Source organism: Alosa pseudoharengus, unplaced genomic scaffold, assembly GCF_046254945.1.
Source record: "Alosa pseudoharengus isolate Yale_2024_CS ecotype anadromous, Long Island Sound unplaced genomic scaffold, YU_APseudo_1.1 YU_APseudo_1.1_scf_23, whole genome shotgun sequence".
NCBI classification, from domain to species: Eukaryota; Metazoa; Chordata; class Actinopteri; order Clupeiformes; family Clupeidae; genus Alosa; species Alosa pseudoharengus.
Window position 1 is genome coordinate 30,427,617 of NW_027468685.1, and position 18,338 is coordinate 30,445,954.

The following is an 18,338-nucleotide window of genomic DNA, read 5'->3' on the forward strand; positions in this document are numbered from 1 at the left end:
ATGGGACTGACGCTCAAGTCCTTTGTTGTATAAAGCTCTGATACACGCAGACTCAGACATACCTCTTTCATATGGGTCTGTAACATTACACATATTTCCTTTAGTTTCAACCAAATATAGTAGTGCATTACAAATGATCTCTGGGTAAGAGAAACAGTTCACTTACGCCTAATTAAAACAGGCCTCCCTATAATGAAATGATCAGTGATCAGATTGTTGCTGCATCCACACACTTCTGGAAATCCATGTTTAGATAAATACGCATTCAGGGCTGATTCCACCTGTAGCTTTCGGAGCATTTAGATCAGTGTAGCCTACACCCTGACAAAAGATAGTGCCAAGGGCAAGGCAAATCCACCCACCCACATTATTATGAACAGAGCAGCTTTTAGGTGAGCTGTTTTTATTCTTTTTGCTACCTGCAAGGTTGTTTCCAGACAAAAAGGGTCAAAGCACATTTAAATTACTTTCTAAGCTTTGGAAGGTTGGACAATTCTTTCAGAAAACATTTGATGCAAAGTATGGCTGAAATGCAGCGTTATGCAATGCATTTTGCACCCTTGTTGTGATTGTAGATTTACTGTAACTAGTGAAACCTGAAATGCTGACATGCACAAATGTCCACATAGGGTTATGTACCAACATAACCACTCATAAAGCGCATGTGTAGCATGGTCAGGTGGTTTAGCCTATTTCTTTTTTCTTCTGAAGACATTTTCAGGGATCTTGGAAACTGGTGTGCATGTAGCACAGAGCTGGCATGGACGAAACCTTTATGGTCCCTCAAAAACAGCTTGAGCTGCAAGTTTGAAATTTGATATGTACACTTTCCTTACATGTTAGGGAAGCATGCACTGTTGGGTTTTTCGAATCTAGATGGAAAACTTTTCTTTTTTGAGATCATGTTACATGGTGATACTCCACTATAAACAATACATTAATGAATTGATTAATTGATTGCTTTTGTTACAGACTTGTCAAAGAGAGGCAGTGCGCGTAAGTTTGTACACACACACACACACACACAGGCACACGCAGACACACAGGTATGCACAGACACACCGTCACTCACAGGCACACTCAGTAAAAATCTAGAAATGTTGTGGTATGAGATATACTTGCAATGCAGACATAATGTATGGTAATGTATGGTTTGCAGACATAATGTATGGTAATGTAAGGTTTGCATTTGCGTGTCACCAAAGCTGTTGTTACACCCATGTCAGAAATGCAGACACAAAAGACGCACTGTGGTTTGTGGATGTGGTGGCTGCCATTTGCCTGGGTGTGGAGGAATACTTTCACAAAGGATATTAAATCTAACGGACTTTGCAAATAATTGCAAGAGTAGAGGATGACACTGGACTTGCCGTTTTTGTTTGCATAGTGGCTTTTGCTACTGTTGTGTCAGATGGCATTCATGCCTGGTTTGCCCTCTAGTGTTCAAAGCGAGGAAGTACATTTCTTTACGGATGGTCTCACCCAAATCAGTGCCTTTGGACTACATGAAATATTATCATTCAGAAAATGTTCTCATTTCATGGAATTAAAGCTGCAGTAGGCAGAGCTGGTAGATCAAACTTTTGCCAACTTAAGGAGTAATGGTTGCACAATGGCTGCAACATTTGCAGACTGATTTTGAGTTTCCTTTTAAAAAGGTGTAACTGCATAGCAAGTTTGTCCTCCTGTGCTCACCTCCTTTCCCCTCAGTCACACCCCAGAAGGTTGATAAAATAGTCTTGGGTGGCGACAGGTCAGGTAACTCCTCCCGAACAGCTGATCCATCTAACCAATAACTGATTAAATTCTGGTAGTCCTGGTCAAAAAATATTAGTACCCTAGTCAGTCATGATCCCATAACATACACTGACAAAATTTGTACTTCAGGGGGGAAATTGACCCTCAACCGTACCCCTTTTTTCTGAGAGTGCATGCACACTTTGAAATAATAACAATGGTCCAATATCAGGACAGTTGGCATTACATTATTTGTGATATATCCTCAGTGTCACGGTCTGAGAGGAAAATGTTTTTTCCAACACTGTTATTGACTCACTTCGTTGCCGATTGTGAGTCCTACTTCCAAATATTTCCTGTCATTTCTGTTTTGACTGTAAACTGAGGGGATCTGGCATACCCCAGTGCCCAGGGTGAATAAAAAGCTTTTAGAAATAGGACACCTAGATAGTGTGAATTTAAGCCTTATAAGATATATTCTCTTTAGCAATGATAGTTGCAGTACAAATTTGTGCCAGCATTGTTAACTGAGAAAACAGATTAATTAAAAACAGAAATGCCTTTGTACTCTCTCTTTCTCTCTCTCTTTATGTGTGTGTCTGTGTGTTCAGATAGCCCCTTTTTAATGAGCTTAGCTTTGTTCAAATATTCACATTCTTTGAATGAACAAAAACGCTGGCACTAAATTCCACAGGGTAAAGTCCAGATTTGCTTTTAAGTTGTTTTTCATGTCAAGAATGAACCTTATTTTTAGGTTTATTCCCTCAAGATTTTATAATGACAAACCGGGTTGACAAATAGCATCATCTAGAAACCAGCAGCAAGAAGGCCTATAATAGGTATATATATCACCTATTATATGTATCTATGTATATATGTATACTCTGTTTGGGTCTCTGACTACATGTGATTCATTAAGACTATTTATTTTTTCAATTTTGTAAGACTCACAGACTGTTGACCCACTAACATGTAACCCATCACTCTCATTCATCTTTAACAGTGACCTTCATTCTTCCACTCAAGAGTATAGACATAATACTGACAAAAATGACTAATGATTCTCACAATAATGACAATGCCTAGCCCCTCCACAACAAAACACTAAAATTACTCTATAAATAAAATTGTGATTGTCATGGATTTGTGTGTTATCTGATATAAGAACTGTGGGCTATATGTCTTTTTGTCAGTAGCAGAATTATGATTAAAACATATGGCAATAAATTTCCCTCAGCAGCAGTGCAGGTATCTTTGAGTTGAGTTGAGAGCTGATGTTTAGTATATGAAGTAAAACAGACGTTCTGTCCACCAGAATGTCCTGATCACTGACAAAATGACAAAATACTTAAAGGAGCCTTATTCTCGCTTTTTGCTCGCAGTTTTCGCTACAAAGCTCCCCCTACAGTTTCGGAGTAGATATGTTCAACACCCCTCGCTCAGTCAACAGTTTTCTCGCTGCCTCTTTTTCGCCGGCTCTGCCATGACGAATATCTGAGAAACTCCATCGCTACCTTGTTATAGCCGGTGCCTGGCTAAGGGTGTATGTGTGTAGTGCCGCAAAGTAATTTGTTACTTTGCGAGACCTGAGACTCCCCGATACTTTCTAACACCGAGGCCGGCGGAAAAAGTCATATAACCATCCCAATGATTCTGAAGCCGAAAACTGCATAGTAGAACTATTTACCATAGACATTGGTTACTCAATGTTCAACAATTCAAGACAACTTTTGTGAGATACTAGGGGCTAGTAATGACTCTAATGTGATGCCCAATTTTGTTCACACCCTCTCACTAGTCTGGAAGTGAGCTTGAATTTATCCTGCCCACAAAAAACCTGCCATTTTTACCCATAAGGAGATCCGGTATCTTGCGATTTCTCCTATGGGAAAATAACAGGTATTTTCAATAATCGCACCTCTCACAGGGATGAAGAAGTCTGAAATACAGATGTTTTGCCCTACACACTTTTGTCATCTGCCTTCTGGTGGATTCTGTGATCTTCAGTGTGTTAAAGGAGAATCACGGTGATCAATTGAGTTGATTTTGTTCACAACAAAATCGTTGCTGTCTTTGTCACGCCTGTTACAAAAGATATTGACATCACAAGAATGAAGACGAACAAGACACAGCAATTCAGGTATTCAATATCCTCATATTTTGAGGGCAGGGTCATTTCAACCTGGCTTTCAGACTGAAACTAGCCTGGTTGACACCAGACCACATCTCTCAATTGGAATGAGAGATCTGGAAAAGCTTAGACTTCCAGGGGCGTAACCAGTGAAACTGAACTTGGTGCATAAAATCCTTAATCCTTAATTCAAATCGTTCATCTTTAATCCAATCGTTCAGAAGTGCAGCAATCAAATCTTTCTTGTAAATGAAGGTTTTAAATGCAGTTGTTCACTCAATTGCAAAGAAAATACACATGCATATTTGTCGCGGTCAGCACAGGTTGTTGAATGCACTGCCCTATCGGTCATCATATAAAGCCCGTCCCATGCTGGATAAGCGACTGGTGCCTGGGTTTCTGGATGTTGGAAATGGATGTCAGTGGCTTCCTTGCCAGACTGACCGGCAGAGCAAATTCAAATTTGTTAAGAGGCTCATCTGGGTTCTCCCAAAACATGGAAACACGCTCCAAAATCGAATTGGATGTTATGCCAGACTCAAATTCAACCCTCTCATCACAAGTATATATGGCGATTGAAGTGTCCAGTTTTTGCATACGTGTTTCACTAGGTGGCATTACACCACAAATGCATGGTTATGGGTTGATGTGGCTCCTTAAGACAAACAGAACACGTTTTGGAATCTTGGCCGCAAGACAAGTGCAGGCAGTGATGATGCAGCAGGATGTTATGGTATAAGTTACCATGGCGATTTATTCTTTGGAGCTAGCCTGCTCCAGACCAGGCTAAGTTCCAGGATCTATTAATTTCATCCCTTATCTCAGTCAGCAGTCACCACAAACAGAAACCAATAATTATTCCACTGCCCACTACACATTGTTATCACATATACCTAGACCCATTGTCATTATTTAAACGTTTGTGATCATTAATTAACTTTTACATACTCGCCATTCCTGACCGGTCATGCGACAATGTGACATCACAGGAGTGCCTTACCATTTCGCACGTGGTGGTCGCGGAACTAGTTGCAATATTCTTCTAAACAGAGGTGTTGCTGTTTGTTGCTGTTGTGAAAAGGCTATCGCTACCTACTTCACACCGTAGAAGAAGCAATGAAGCCGCTAGTTGCCATGGTAAATCAGTGAATCTGTGATCGGTGGCGGGGTCTATTTGATGGAGCCGTGAGCGCGCACTTATCCAGGATAGGTTTCACCTGGCTTGATGAATCCGTGTCTGCTCATCCTGGCTTGGTCTTTGTGCAACCAATTAAGCCTGTACGCTCTTGTTTTGGATTCATTGAGCGCAGCTCAGTAACTTATCCCGGATGTCTTAATTCTGCTTTTGTGCAACGGACCCCAGAAATACTACACGTGTGCTTAGACTAGACCTCCCTCAGAGCCACCTCCCTACTAAATAAACATAAAAGTTACACAAACAAAAGGACAAGACAAGCAAAACAAAAACAAAAAAAACATAACGAATAACCAAAGCAAAACCAAGACAACAGCACGACCCATGTTACCCCACCAGCACGACTGTGCTGCCTAAAAGAACAGAACACAGAATATTAAACAAAGCACCACATACATAACAGAAAACCACAACTGTCTACAGAGAAACAGCATACCTGAGGGTAGCACAGACAGGAGCTACACCAGTGCAGCCTACATTGCTACTGGCAGCTGCCGCTCTTAAGTAGCGCTCCACTGGTGCCAGATTGATTAATTGCCTATGCCCCACCCCCTTCATTAGCACTGGCAGGTGCTATTGGAAATAGCAGACAGAGAAGTTCTACCTGCTACACCAGCACAAAGATCAAGCTTTATAAATCACAATTAGCCCATCATACCTGTGGGGTATACTACGAAGCACGTTAGACATATCTAGGCTATGTAGACATATCGAGGCTTGACAAAGCCTTGACTCAGGGGTATATGTTAAGTGATACTACGATTGCAGTTATGTGATAGGCCCTATATTTGTCAAACTAGGCTTTCAGCTCAGATCTGTGCGCGTTCTCGGTGTTGGGATGACTTTGGCCAATCGTGTAACGTGGAGACGCACAAGACCGCCTCTATTTAAAAACAATTACTTCCGCATTCATGAGCGATAGCTTAATCTACACTGCGGTCATTTTTTGTGTCTAACCTATAACATCAAATAAATCAATCGTCATCAGTTGTTGTATGGTATGCACGTCCATAGTGGGATATTTGCACGCACATCACTATTAAAGCGCATTCGAGATCCAAAATGTTAGTAGGCCTAGAGGCGGAGCTCCACCTGTGAGATATGTGACAGAATCCTACACGTGAGATAACTTCGTTTTTAAGACAATTGATTGGTCAGTGGGCAGTAGATTACACGATTTGAGCTATAACTTAGCACATAACCTCCTCCCGACCAGGTTTGGTTGACAGCATAAGATACCATGGTGATATAGCGACACTAAAACAGATCCACTTTCGTGTCACAGCATACCCTGACTTTGAGCGCAACATACCTCGCTAACCCACTAATCGAGATTCGTAGTATACCCCACTGTTTGGCCGTTTGGCCCTATAGGTCTGGCAGCAATGAAATTAAAGGTGCAGTCAGGGATTGTGCAGGAAGTCACATTTGTTTGTGTTTACATTTAAATTTAGCAGACTCTTTTGTGCAAAAAAAACGTAGGCCTACATTATATTTAACCAAGGACCAAACGAAATACATGAGAGAGGTAGCTCACCCTACCTTCAGTATTCCCAGAGAAATTCCACTCGAGGTTTTGTTTATGTTTGGGGGGCAGACTGCCCCCACTTTGTTTGTCTCCAGTTTTCAGAGCCTGGGCTGCACAGACCTTTTATTTTTAGTGTACTCACGAAATGGGTAGCTAGCGGGCATGAGGAGAAGATGATTGCTGAACGTGACCAAAAATGTTATGGTCTTGAAATTGCGTAAAATCCCTGTTGAATTGTATTCAAACAGCTTTTGAAATATCATGTCACTTTCTGCCACTGATTTATAAAATCTAAAATCCATGACATGGCACTTGATGGGGGGGGGGGGACTTTGCATGTTGTTTTATAGGTTTTTACAGAAAATGCAATATAGTATAAAAGTAAGATTAATATGGAAGAAACACAATGGGTTCCTACTCAGCTTGGCTGCTTGGACCCCAATGTAGCCTACGAAAATGTACAGTCACAATTAGGTGCGTAAGCAGCATCACTGCTTGTTCCATAATACGAAAGTAACACAATTGTTTTCCTTAGCAGTTTCACTCCTTGGCCCCCAATAATAAGTATTGTCCCTAACCAGCTTTACGGCTTGGTCCCCAAATAGGCCCTAGAGAAGGTTAAAAACACAGAATAGTCTCTAATTAGCCCACAGTTCTTGGTGGCAAGGTTGACAATATTTGAAAATTGTTACATTTGGTAGAAAAAAATAGCCTATACGGTTAAACCCAATAATGTAGGCTAATAAGCTTCCGTTAATGTAATAAATACATGGCAAGTTATATCAGGTTTGATTACATTTTTGATGGAGGAGATTTTTTATTAGGCTAAATTATTGGGAGTTTTTACAGCAGGAACCAAAAGCTTCTCAGCTTAGAGGGCTAACATCCCCACCAAGACGCTTGTCAGCCTAGGGCTAACATCCCCACCAAGTTTCATGTGCTCAAGTGTTGTGAGGTCCGACAAAAAAAAAAAACCCTCTCACAAAACATACATGCGCTATACTAGTGGCAGTCATTAACATTATTAACCCTTGAAAGGTGTTCATATTTCTGTTACACAGCCAGCCATGTTCCCTGGTCTGGTGGACCCACCACATTATTAGGCTTATTAATTATTATTATTATTATTATTATTATTATTATTATTATTATTATTATTATTTAAGAGAATTTCAAGACACCCAAAGGTCGCTTCACAAAAGTAGTTTAAAAATACAGACAAAACAAAAAATAGCCAGATACCAGACAGAGTGGCGTACTCGCACAGTGTTACTGTAGGCTCAGTAGACATCTGGTTAATTTGCCATTTATGATGATCATATGATCATTTTCGTTTTTTGTGAGAAAACAAGGACATTTTATTATAAAAGGTTAAAAAACAGAAACAAGATTTTTTATCAATATTGGTGCTTATTTCTTAGAACTTAATCAGAACATGTGAAAGTGCTTGAAATGTAACAATTTTGTAATTTTCGTGTGGGAATAGCAGGTGCAGAAAGACAGTTCCCGCACACAGAAACCTAGGCTACACTCTGACACTCAGACTCATATTGACTCACAGACACAGACAGAGACGCTCAGACACACACACACACAGCAGGGGTATACTACGAAGCACGTTAGACATATCTAGGCTATGTAGACATATCGAGGACAAAGCCTTGACTCAGGGGTATACGTTAAGTGATACTACGATTGCAGTTATCTGATATATTTGTCAAACTAGGCTTTCAGCTCAGATCTGTGCGCGTTCTCGGTCTTGGGATGACTTTGGCCAATCGTGTAACTTGGAGACGCACAAGACCGCCTCTATTTAAAAACAATTAGGCCTACTTCCGCATTCATGAGCGATAGCTTAATCTACACTGCGGTCATTTTTTGTGTCTAACCTTTAACATCAAATAAATCAATTGTCATCAGTTGTTGTATGGTATGCACGTCCATAGTGGGATATTTGCACGCACAGCACTAAAGCGCATTCGAGATCCAAAATGTTATTAGAGGCGGAGCTCCACCTGTAAAATAGGCTATAGCCTATGACAGAATCCTACACGTGAGATAACTTCGTTTTTAAGACAATTGATTGGTCAGTGTGCGGTAGATTACACGATTTGAGCTATAACTTAGCACATAACCTCCTCCCGACCAGGTTTGGTTGGTTGACAGCATGAGATACCATGGTGATATAGCGACACTGAAACAGATCCACTTTCGTGTCACAGGATAGCCTGGCTTTGAGCGCAACATAACCCACTAATCGAGATTCGTAGTACACCCCACAGGTTATGGAGGATGGCACAGTTAAGGTACACCTACAATTATTAGGCCTACACTCAGATCCAGTAGACCCGAACACCTCTTATGTAATAGTTATGTGTGTGTGGGGGGGGGGGCGGGGTTGTAGCCTCGTCTACCGTGCGCATTGAAAATAAGTTATCTTTTATGTTCTTCACCGAAAATGAGCTAAGGCCAATGAGTTTGAGTCATATAGGCTACCATCATTTTTCTTTTAGCAAACATTATAACGGGTCCCATGCACAGACACGAACACCTTACAAGGGTTAAACGTTTCACCCACAATCACACGGCCGGGGCAGTTTGGTAAAAAAAAAAAAACGGAAATACATATTTGGTAAACATGCATCCTGTTGCAGTCACTGGTGGAGGGATTGAGGCTTTACTGGAAGGTTACGCCTCTTTTACTCAACGTGAACTCATTCTTCTCTCGACTCAGCTAGTGACAGCACGTTCGTACGACTCCTGCGTTCTTGGCACCAAGCCTTATGGCACTAACGGCTCATTTTCTTTCTTATACCGGTGGCCCCACTACTCTTTAAAAATTCCGCCGAAAAAGAGAAGACGATTTTCCAAAACATTTTGGCCGTTATCTCACGTAAGTATCGTCTAAGGATCTCATCTTGCGTTTCGTCCATGTAAGCGAAGGTTGCTGGAGGGAACGTTCTTACAACATGGCGGACAGAATTACATGAACTAGCGTAAGGTAGTGATGGTAAGCCTAAGGGGTGCTAAGACTGGTTGTGTTTTGTGTACCATCTGTTATATTACATTTCAGCTATGAATTGAGATTAGACTGTTTTGTTGTTCTTTCACCATGATCAGTACTTTTTTAGCTTTAGTCGTTTGTTTCATACAGTCGTGATTATTTCATAGTGATCAAGCTGTTAGCGATCGCTAACATTAGTTAGCAACAGTAGTTTAGACTAGCTGCTAGCCTATGAATGGCCTCTCCGAATCGTTGCCAACACATTTCTGTTTGATTGATTCAGTGTGGCAAATCCGGGTTACTTGCTTTGAGTTTATGGAAATGGAAATGCAGCTAGTTGTTTTGTTATTCGGATTAAACAATACTTAGTCAGTATGTTGACGCTATGTTCATAACAGTCGCCTATTCATTCTAACTACTGGATGGTGGCTATATGACATTACCTATCTGGAGTTGTAATGTTCCATGAAGATATTTCTTCTACCGCCGAAATGCTGTCATGAACTTGCATTTGTCTAATTGTGATATGACACAAACATTTGCACAGGAATTCATTTTGAAAACGTGTGGGTCCTCTACTATTCAGTAACGTTTCGTGTTCTTAATTTATTGTAACGTTAGTATGCTTCTTTAAATATGTGATTGTTGGTTAGCCTGTCTGCCCTTGTGTTGTGTTAGCTTACATTCCCTTGATTTACTTTTCTAAATGTTTGCCTCAGTCTCTGACACTGAATGACCAGCACCATCCCAGACCATTAATTTTTAAACCACGGCTCGCAAAGTTACTTAACTTATTGATTTGTGGCGCAGTACATTTAGATCAGACTGTGTCCTGGTTCTTAATGGGAACACAGTATATATACTGTAGTAATGTGCCAGTTGGTGTTCATTGTATCTACTGGTCATCTCAGTATTTCAGACATGACAAGAACAAGTTTGTATACAAATCTAGATTGTTGTTCATGCCGTCAGTGTAGATAAAGGGACTACAAGCTGCTTCTTGGTTTACACATTGCTTGACTGAAAGTGCTGAAGTTGTTTTTGTTTTGCTTCCAACAGGGCTCCATTCTCTCTGTACAAGTGTATAAGCGCTACCCAGAAGGCCTAGGGGAAGTCCTCTACCGCGAGCAGTTTGATTTCAACGCCGAGCCGCCTTGGGATCCTAGCTGATAGCGGGAGAGGGCCATCTCCCAACTTGTCCATGTATGTAGTTTTTTATACTCTTGTCATATGGCAAGGATAGTCATTTTCCATGTGTCTATAGATCACTGTGGTGTACATGTATTCATTATTTGACCACTGGAAACTAGTGAGGGAATTTGCAGAAAAAAATAGGTTATGTAATTTTAATTAAGACACCCCCACCCCCCACGCTTGGAGCTTTTTTTACTCTCGCAATGGTAAGGCAAGTATGTAGCATAAACTGACGCACTGCCTGGGGTATATAAGAGCATAATGCAAGTTAATTCCATCAAACACTCCATTGTGAGCTGCTGCCAGTGGGATTAGTTCTAATGGGGCAAAATAAACAGGCCCACCCATAAATGGTGCCCCCAAAGCCCATGTTTTCATAGGGGCCTTAGAGAGGCAAGGGTTGTCATCATAGTGATCATGTGATGTGATGTCAGTCCAAGTCTGTAACTCCAGGCAATTTAGTTGCTACTCTGTCTTTGTAAGTTTTGCCAAGAGATGCCATGTCTTAGTCTTAAATGCAACTTTTTGAAAGGGTAAAAGTGTGAAATGTGATTCAGTTGCCCAGGAGAATAATTTGTAATGGATTATCTGTTAATCAATCATCATGTAATACTAAGCCATGTAAAGTGAGTTTGGTGAGATCTTATTTGTAATATTGTTTGTTGTTGTATTTCCCCTCCTTCCTTTGGTACAGTTTGTTGCATATTTGTAGGACCCAGCAGGCTCGGTAAACTCTCTTTATGATTGTTGGATTTGCGGAATACGGTTGAGATGAAAGGATTTACAGATGAACCGAACTACACCATTGAACTATTGGCAGAAGGAACGACCCTTGAGGATGTCATCGACAACCACATTTATGAGCAAGCTTTGGTGAGAGAACGTCACATGCATGCACAAGCATTTAGTAGAACTAATCCATCAGACCTCTCTGGAGTGCTGTGTCTGACATTGTTTATCATGTTATCTTACTGGGTGCAAGCCACATTCCACTAAATTGTGGAATTCCTCTCCGAGTTGGCAGAACATCCAGTGCCAAAGTGATGTCCAGTTTTCAGTGCTATACATGAAATGCATTGTATCAGCTTCATGTGAAAATAATTTGTAAGAGACCACAGACAAAACTAATTCTTCTTCCTTGCATGTTTTTCGTGTGACCTGCAGGCTGAAAAGAATGCATTTGTTGTGGCCGACCTTGGGGCCCTGATGCGACAGCACGTCCTGTGGCAGAACACCATGCCCCAGGTTCGGCCCTTCTACCCAGTCCGATGCAACAGCAGCCCCGCTGTTATTGAGGTCTTGGCTGCGCTTGGAGTCGGCTTCATCTGCACAAATAAGGTGAGTCTGCCTAGTCTAGCATTTTCTTAGATGACCAAACCAGAATGCATGGAACATTTTGCCAGTGTTGGTAGAGTGTGTGCTTTTGGTATTACTCTCGGCATTTTTGTTGGCCCTGTAGGGAATCAGACAGGGTGTGCATGCAATAGACTGAGACTTTTTTGTGCTGTTTCTCTCCCCTCAGGCTGAGGCCGCACTAGTGTTGAACCATGAGGTCTCCCCTGAGAACATCATCCTGTCCGGTGCATGCAAACAACTCGCTCACCTCAAATACGCCGCCAAGAATGGAATCAATTACCTGGTGTGTGACAACGAGACTGAATTGTGCAAGATTGCCCGCTCTCACCCCAATGCCAAGTATGTATCTGACTGGTTCCTTTTGGATGTTTACAAATGTTGAACAGTCCTTTGTTTTGTCTCTTGACACTACATGAACTTTAAGCTCTTAATTGAAAGCAAATCATATCTTCAGTATTTCTGTGAAGCACCTTCCAGTATTTCTTGCAGAAAGTATGTTTGCCAGACATAATTTCAAAATTGAACATGGAAGTTAAATGAGGAGTTTGCTGTATTTGGTTGTTATTGCTCTATAACAGGGTTTGTCGTTTGTTTTCAGGCTGCTACTGCAGGTCTCCACGAAGCCCCACACTGAAGAGGCCAGCATGTCTTTTGGCTGCTCCTTGAAGAGCTGTAGGCACCTGTTGGAAATGGCCAAAGAGCTAGGCGTGCAGGTGGTCGGAGTCACGTAAGTCACATCCATGGACTCCCTCTCTTCAGCAGCTTGAGCACTTCAAAATGTTGTTATATGTTGTTTGATAAGAAAGACACAGTGGGTATATGGCATTTGAACTTTACTGAGAAATAAATATGGTATGCATTTGAGACCATTTGGAACATGGTATAAAAAATCACATTAGAGTGTTGCCTCCCTTTTTTGAGTGAACCAAACTACTCTGATTATGTTATAGAGGATTGACGATCAGGGCATTTAAACTCGCTTACTCCCACAACATTTTGAGATGTAGACTCTTATATCTTTGCTTCTATTTCAAGCTGTAAAAACTGATGTATTCAAGTGTCTTTGTTTCTGTTCTTGCAGATTTCAGGTACCAGCTTCTTGCCAGGATCAACAGGACTACACCCATGCCCTGTCAGATGCCCGTTGCGTGTTTGACATGGGGGTGAGTGTACATACTCAAGGAACCCGGAGTGAATCTTCTTAAAGCATCTTGTGCTAATGGGTGTTGGAGGTGTAGTTGCAGCAGAACTGTAATTGAAATTCACCATGCTCTGTAACAGAATGTAACAGAATTTCCATGCTGAATGTTCCAGAGATTCTCTCCTGGAAGTTGGACCTTAAACTTTATTTTATTTTATTTCAGGAGGAGCTTGGCTTCGACATGAACATTCTGGATGTAGGTGGTGGCTTCAGTGTTTCTGAAACCCAGCTGAAACAGGTACTTAATACATTATTCAAGAGCTTTAGCACAATATTCTTTTTCCAGGCTTTGACCATGGAAGAGTACCCAGAGGTGGAGTTCTTTCACAGATCTTACTCTTTATATTCTCAAATCCAGGTCCATGCTGCTATGAAACCCCTGTTGGAGGCATATTTCCCACCCATGTCTGGAGTGTGTGTCATTGCAGAACCTGGAAGCTTCTATGTGTCCTCCACTTTCACCCTGGCTGTCAATGTCATTGGTAAACAAGTGGTGGCGAGAGACCAGCAAAACCAGTTTGGGGGTGAGTACTGCCCACTGTCTTATCAAAACTGTCATTTTTAGGGATTGAGGTTGGGATTCACACTAAAAGTGGAATGGAAGTGGACAATTATACCTAATGTGTGTAGACCCATAACCCTTTTGTTGCCTTTGCCATTCCCTTTCGCATTTTCCCCATAAAAAAACAATGTTATGATTCTTTTTGCAGACACAGACAAGTTGAACCCCAACGATGAGCCGGAATTCCTGTATTACATGAGCGAGGGCGTTTATGGATCATTTGTGGGAAAATTACTGGGAGGCCCTGTTCCACACCCATCAGTGCATAAGGTGAGAGCCGCTTGTCAAATTCCAAGACGTTCAGAATTCACTTAAAGCAGTCATGGTATGTTGCCTCAGTCAATACAGCTGAAGGTGATGCACAAAGAATTACATCCCTAGACCATCTTTACAGGGTTCCCACGGGAATTTCTGGAATATCATGGAACTTTAGAAATTCTGTTCCAGTCATGGAAAGTCATGGTATAATTTTTGGGGCAAAGTCATGTAATATCAGGGAATTTTGTTGTAGCAGTTTAAAATTTACTTGCCAAAATACATTAATACAAATATATTTCCAGGCAGAATTATTATTATTATGGTTATTAGCTTTACTGCTTGCTTGAGTAGCCCAACTATTCAATGCCTATTTATTCATCTCCCGCTCTAAAAAAGTAAAAGATCCTTGAACACTACACAGGTGCTTTGAAATCATTGGCCGGTATATTGTACTATTCATTATATAGTAAGTCATGGAAATTCAGGTTTTTTGTCAGGGAAAAGTCATGAAATTTTACATTTGACATAGAGTGGGAACCCTGTCTTTATTATATATTTATCTGAAACCAGTTGAAAACGGGTTCTCCTATCTACTTCTGCTTTCTGTAGATTTAGTCCCATGACTTATGTTTCATGTAGCTTAGTTACACTTGCACGTGCTCTCTGTTTTGGACTGTCACACTCATCCTGCAAGCAAGAATTGTTGTTACTAAATTGCTATTAAATCCAGTTAGCATTATCAGCACGCTGTGCAAATTTGTTCAAAACTGTTGCATTCAAGTTGACTGCTAAATTCTTATCATCTTAATCCCGATGTAAATGGAAAAAGTATTTTCCCAGACTCAAAAAGGCATGTCCCAAGGAGAAAAGGTATCACTTTGTAACTTGTGAAAAACATGTGTGGATACTGAACAGTCCAACCAGTAGACTATGATGAGGTAGCCAATTGCGTTACTTTGTTTACACTATTTCCAGGCTTCAACCAATGCTGAAGCAGCAAGAGACAGAGGTAGTAAGAGCCTGAGCCTAATGTAGCTTAATAGTAACAGCACCTAGGCTACAATATCGGCAAAATGTGTGCTGTCAGCCTGTCATGAATGATCAGAAATATCAGAATTTATTTTTTCTTTTTATATCAGTAGTTTATATTAGAATATGAAAAAAATAAATAATAATGTATAAATATTATAGGCTAGTTAGCCCAATATAGCCCCCTTTAAAAAAAAAGTATTTAAAAAAAGTCTTACATTTACAATAATGTCAAAAAAAGTTGTATTCAGATGAGATGAAATACAGACAACTTTTACAGAGAACTTAATCAGTTCTAATGTGAATAAAAGATGAATTGCTCCTAAACTGACATGTCATTCCAAGACAAAAGCAATGACTTAGTCTTTAAGAAACTTAACAGGGCACAGTTTAACATGTAATATGAACACTGTTCTCACAACATTATTGGTTGATTAAACAAACTAACTAGCACAATCTGCATGTAGCCTGGCTGCATTTAACTGCATTTAAAATAAACTTTAAAATGCAAGCCTAGTCTACCCTATTTTATTTGATGAAAAAGTGTCTGTCTCAAGCAAGTGTATTTATTATGACCGCCGCTAGCATAGCTGTCATATAGGGATTGTCAACGTTTTTGAAACTTAAACGCAGTTATACCGAGCAAATTGATAACAGCACTGTAATTGTCTCTTTCGACTGTCATCCCATTCTTTTCTGACCAAACTGACCAGAGCTAAGTTAGTTAGCCACAACGCTGACGTTCGCTAATGCGATGATTTGCTGATGGAAGATATACAGCAGGGCATAGATACCTTTCTACGATGCATCCTAATGCATGCTGTAGATTGTGGTAATGTGGTTATCACAGAACAAAAACCTGACAATAAATTACTGTATATGAAGAGCCTTTCATTAGGAAACTAGATAGTTAGGCCTATTCAAATACATAATGCCCAACCTTGATCAGAACCTTGTTAAGGAACTGTTAAAAATGACTATCGGCTGATATATCGGTTATCGGTCTTTGAAAAGCTCAAGTATCAAAATCAGTATCGGCCTTCAAAATCCCATATTGGTCAGGTTCTATAGGAGATGGAGAAAAAATGGCAAGCGTGATTTATTTTTGCAGAGAGGATGTACAGGACTTAGCGGCGGTCATATTTTGTTCCGCTATGCGGTACATCTAGTTAGCTGATTTGTTCCAACAAATAGGCCACCGCTACTAGGCTATGTTAAGTGTCCATAAGGCCTTCTTCAAAAATGCCCTGAATTAGGAGAGAAGCTACTGTATCACTAAATCACTTTTTTTTGACATTGCATGTTATTCATGATCCATGTAGTGAGTGTACATTATTTCAGTTAGCACACTTGTTCCTATGTGGACTGACATTGCTGTGTGTGTTGCGGTGTAGACATCCATGGCCCCGGAGGAGCTGCTCTTCTGTAGCAGCCTGTGGGGGCCGTCATGTGACGAGCTGGAGCAGGTGGTGGAGCGCTGCCTGCTGCCTGAGCTGCAGGTCGGGGACTGGCTCATATTCAGCAACATGGGGTCGCTCAGCTACGGGGAGCCCACTACACTCAGCGACACTGACAAGCCACCAGTATACTACACTATTGCTACAGCAGACTGGTACGTGTGTGTTTGGGTGTAGTAGCCAACAAACTGCTTGATGGGTGCTTACAGTGTATATAGTAGTTGTATGTATCGCTATTGCTAATCGGACATTACTTTTTCTACGTTGACAGGTACGACATGCAGGAAGCCGGCATCTGTCTGGACTCCACCATGAAGAATTTCTCATTTGTCTAACACGGCATGTAACACTGCCAAGGCAAAGCCAGCTTAATTTAAATGTGACATTTGTAAGGTCCTCCCACCCATGAGCGACCAAATGATTGGTCTTTCAACATTCCAGCTGTGGGTGAAGCTAAAACAAAGTGGTGTCGCTGGGAACAGAAATGATTTGGTGTGCATACCTCAATTCTCAATGTTCAAAAGATGTTCTGACTTTTTGCGTCTGCAAAAAAGGAAGGCCTCCTGGAAAACCCCAACATTCTGTAACTACATATGCAACAAAATGGACGACTGTGGAGATGGAATGCCCACTCCTGGGTTTTTTTCCTAATCGAATACAGTTTACATAAATGTTTGAGTAATTTAATTTTATTATTATTATTATTATGAATATATATATTGATTACCTGTTGGCAGTCTTGTAAATCAGTTGTCTGTTCAACACAAGGCAGTTTTATCTGTATTAAGAATCTCATTTGATTTCAAGAGAATTAGAATCATGAATTAACAACTATGTGCTGTGATCATGTGTGTCAGAGAGATAACCATGAACCATAATTTTATTACCTTATCCATCAATGGAAGATCACATTTCCCTGGGTTTGTATAATAATGGAGAGGGGAAGGGTGTGGATCGAGGCTCAAACTGCCAAATTGATTCTCAAATACGTTCTAAACACATACAGTGTCTCCATCACCAGTATTTCCCAAGGTAGTGATGCGTTCAGTAGCGCTCCTTGGTTTAGTGTGCTGTGATTGCCATGGTGACCTCAGAAAGGCTCTCGCTACATGACTACTCTCAGTAGATGTTACTACTGGTACAATGCAAACATCTGGCTGTTCCACTGGTCCATTGTGTGGAGGCTTGAGATTGTAACTGTTGAAATATTGTCATAAAATACTTACGTCTTTGTCTAACCAGATTTAAGGTACTTCCACCTATTAACATGTTTAACAGCAACAACAAGCATTTCTCATTGTTAGGTTTTGCATCTCTGTTAAGAGTCCTGTGCAGTTTAATGCCTAGTCAACATAACTGTCCGTCCACTCCACTCCATATTTTATTCCACCCTTTGGTTGAAAAGGTAATAATGTAAATGATTTTTTGGCACCAATGGACCATTGCCTGTTCTTAACTGTAAAATTGTGCTTGTTAATGTAATGAAAGTGATTAATTTAATACATCTCCATGAGTGAACAATTTGCTGTTCTGTGTTTTTTAATATCTGCTGAGGTAGGCTATAATATGCGATGACTTGCTGGGGGGGGGGGGGGGGGGACAATCGGTTTCTTTTATTTTGCTCGAACAGTTTTAGCGCTTCCAGGCAGCTACAGTGCTACATTCTGGACATGCGCCCCCAAAATG

General features: G+C 40.8%; 1 protein-coding gene across 2 annotated transcripts; it reads left to right on the forward strand.

Moving 5' to 3' along the window:
- The first annotated feature begins 9,316 nt into the window (after positions 1-9,316).
- On the forward strand, positions 9,317-18,173 carry azin1b (antizyme inhibitor 1b). 2 transcript variants are annotated; one of them, XM_076302306.1, is made up of 12 exons: positions 9,317-9,601; positions 10,655-10,798; positions 11,484-11,662; positions 11,954-12,127; positions 12,312-12,484; positions 12,744-12,872; positions 13,227-13,308; positions 13,510-13,584; positions 13,705-13,870; positions 14,057-14,178; positions 16,590-16,807; positions 16,924-18,173. In XM_076302306.1, the coding sequence occupies exons 3-12, from the start codon at positions 11,561-11,563 to the stop codon at positions 16,985-16,987; spliced, it is 1,305 nt and encodes a 434-aa protein (XP_076158421.1). In that variant the 5' UTR covers positions 9,317-9,601; positions 10,655-10,798; positions 11,484-11,560; the 3' UTR covers positions 16,988-18,173. The 2 variants fall into 2 exon arrangements, with proteins under 2 accessions (XP_076158421.1, XP_076158420.1); XM_076302305.1 differs by having other exon boundaries at positions 9,317-9,484.
- Positions 18,174-18,338: the final 165 nt, after the last annotated feature.

Coding starts and splice junctions, on each gene's coding strand:
- azin1b (XM_076302306.1), top strand. CDS start 11,561: ATGAAAGGATTTACAGATGAACCGAACTACACCATTGAACTATTGGCA. Junction 13,585..13,704: donor CTGAAACCCAGCTGAAACAG/GTACTTAATACA, acceptor TCTCAAATCCAG/GTCCATGCTGCTATGAAACC. Junction 14,179..16,589: donor CACACCCATCAGTGCATAAG/GTGAGAGCCGCT, acceptor GTTGCGGTGTAG/ACATCCATGGCCCCGGAGGA.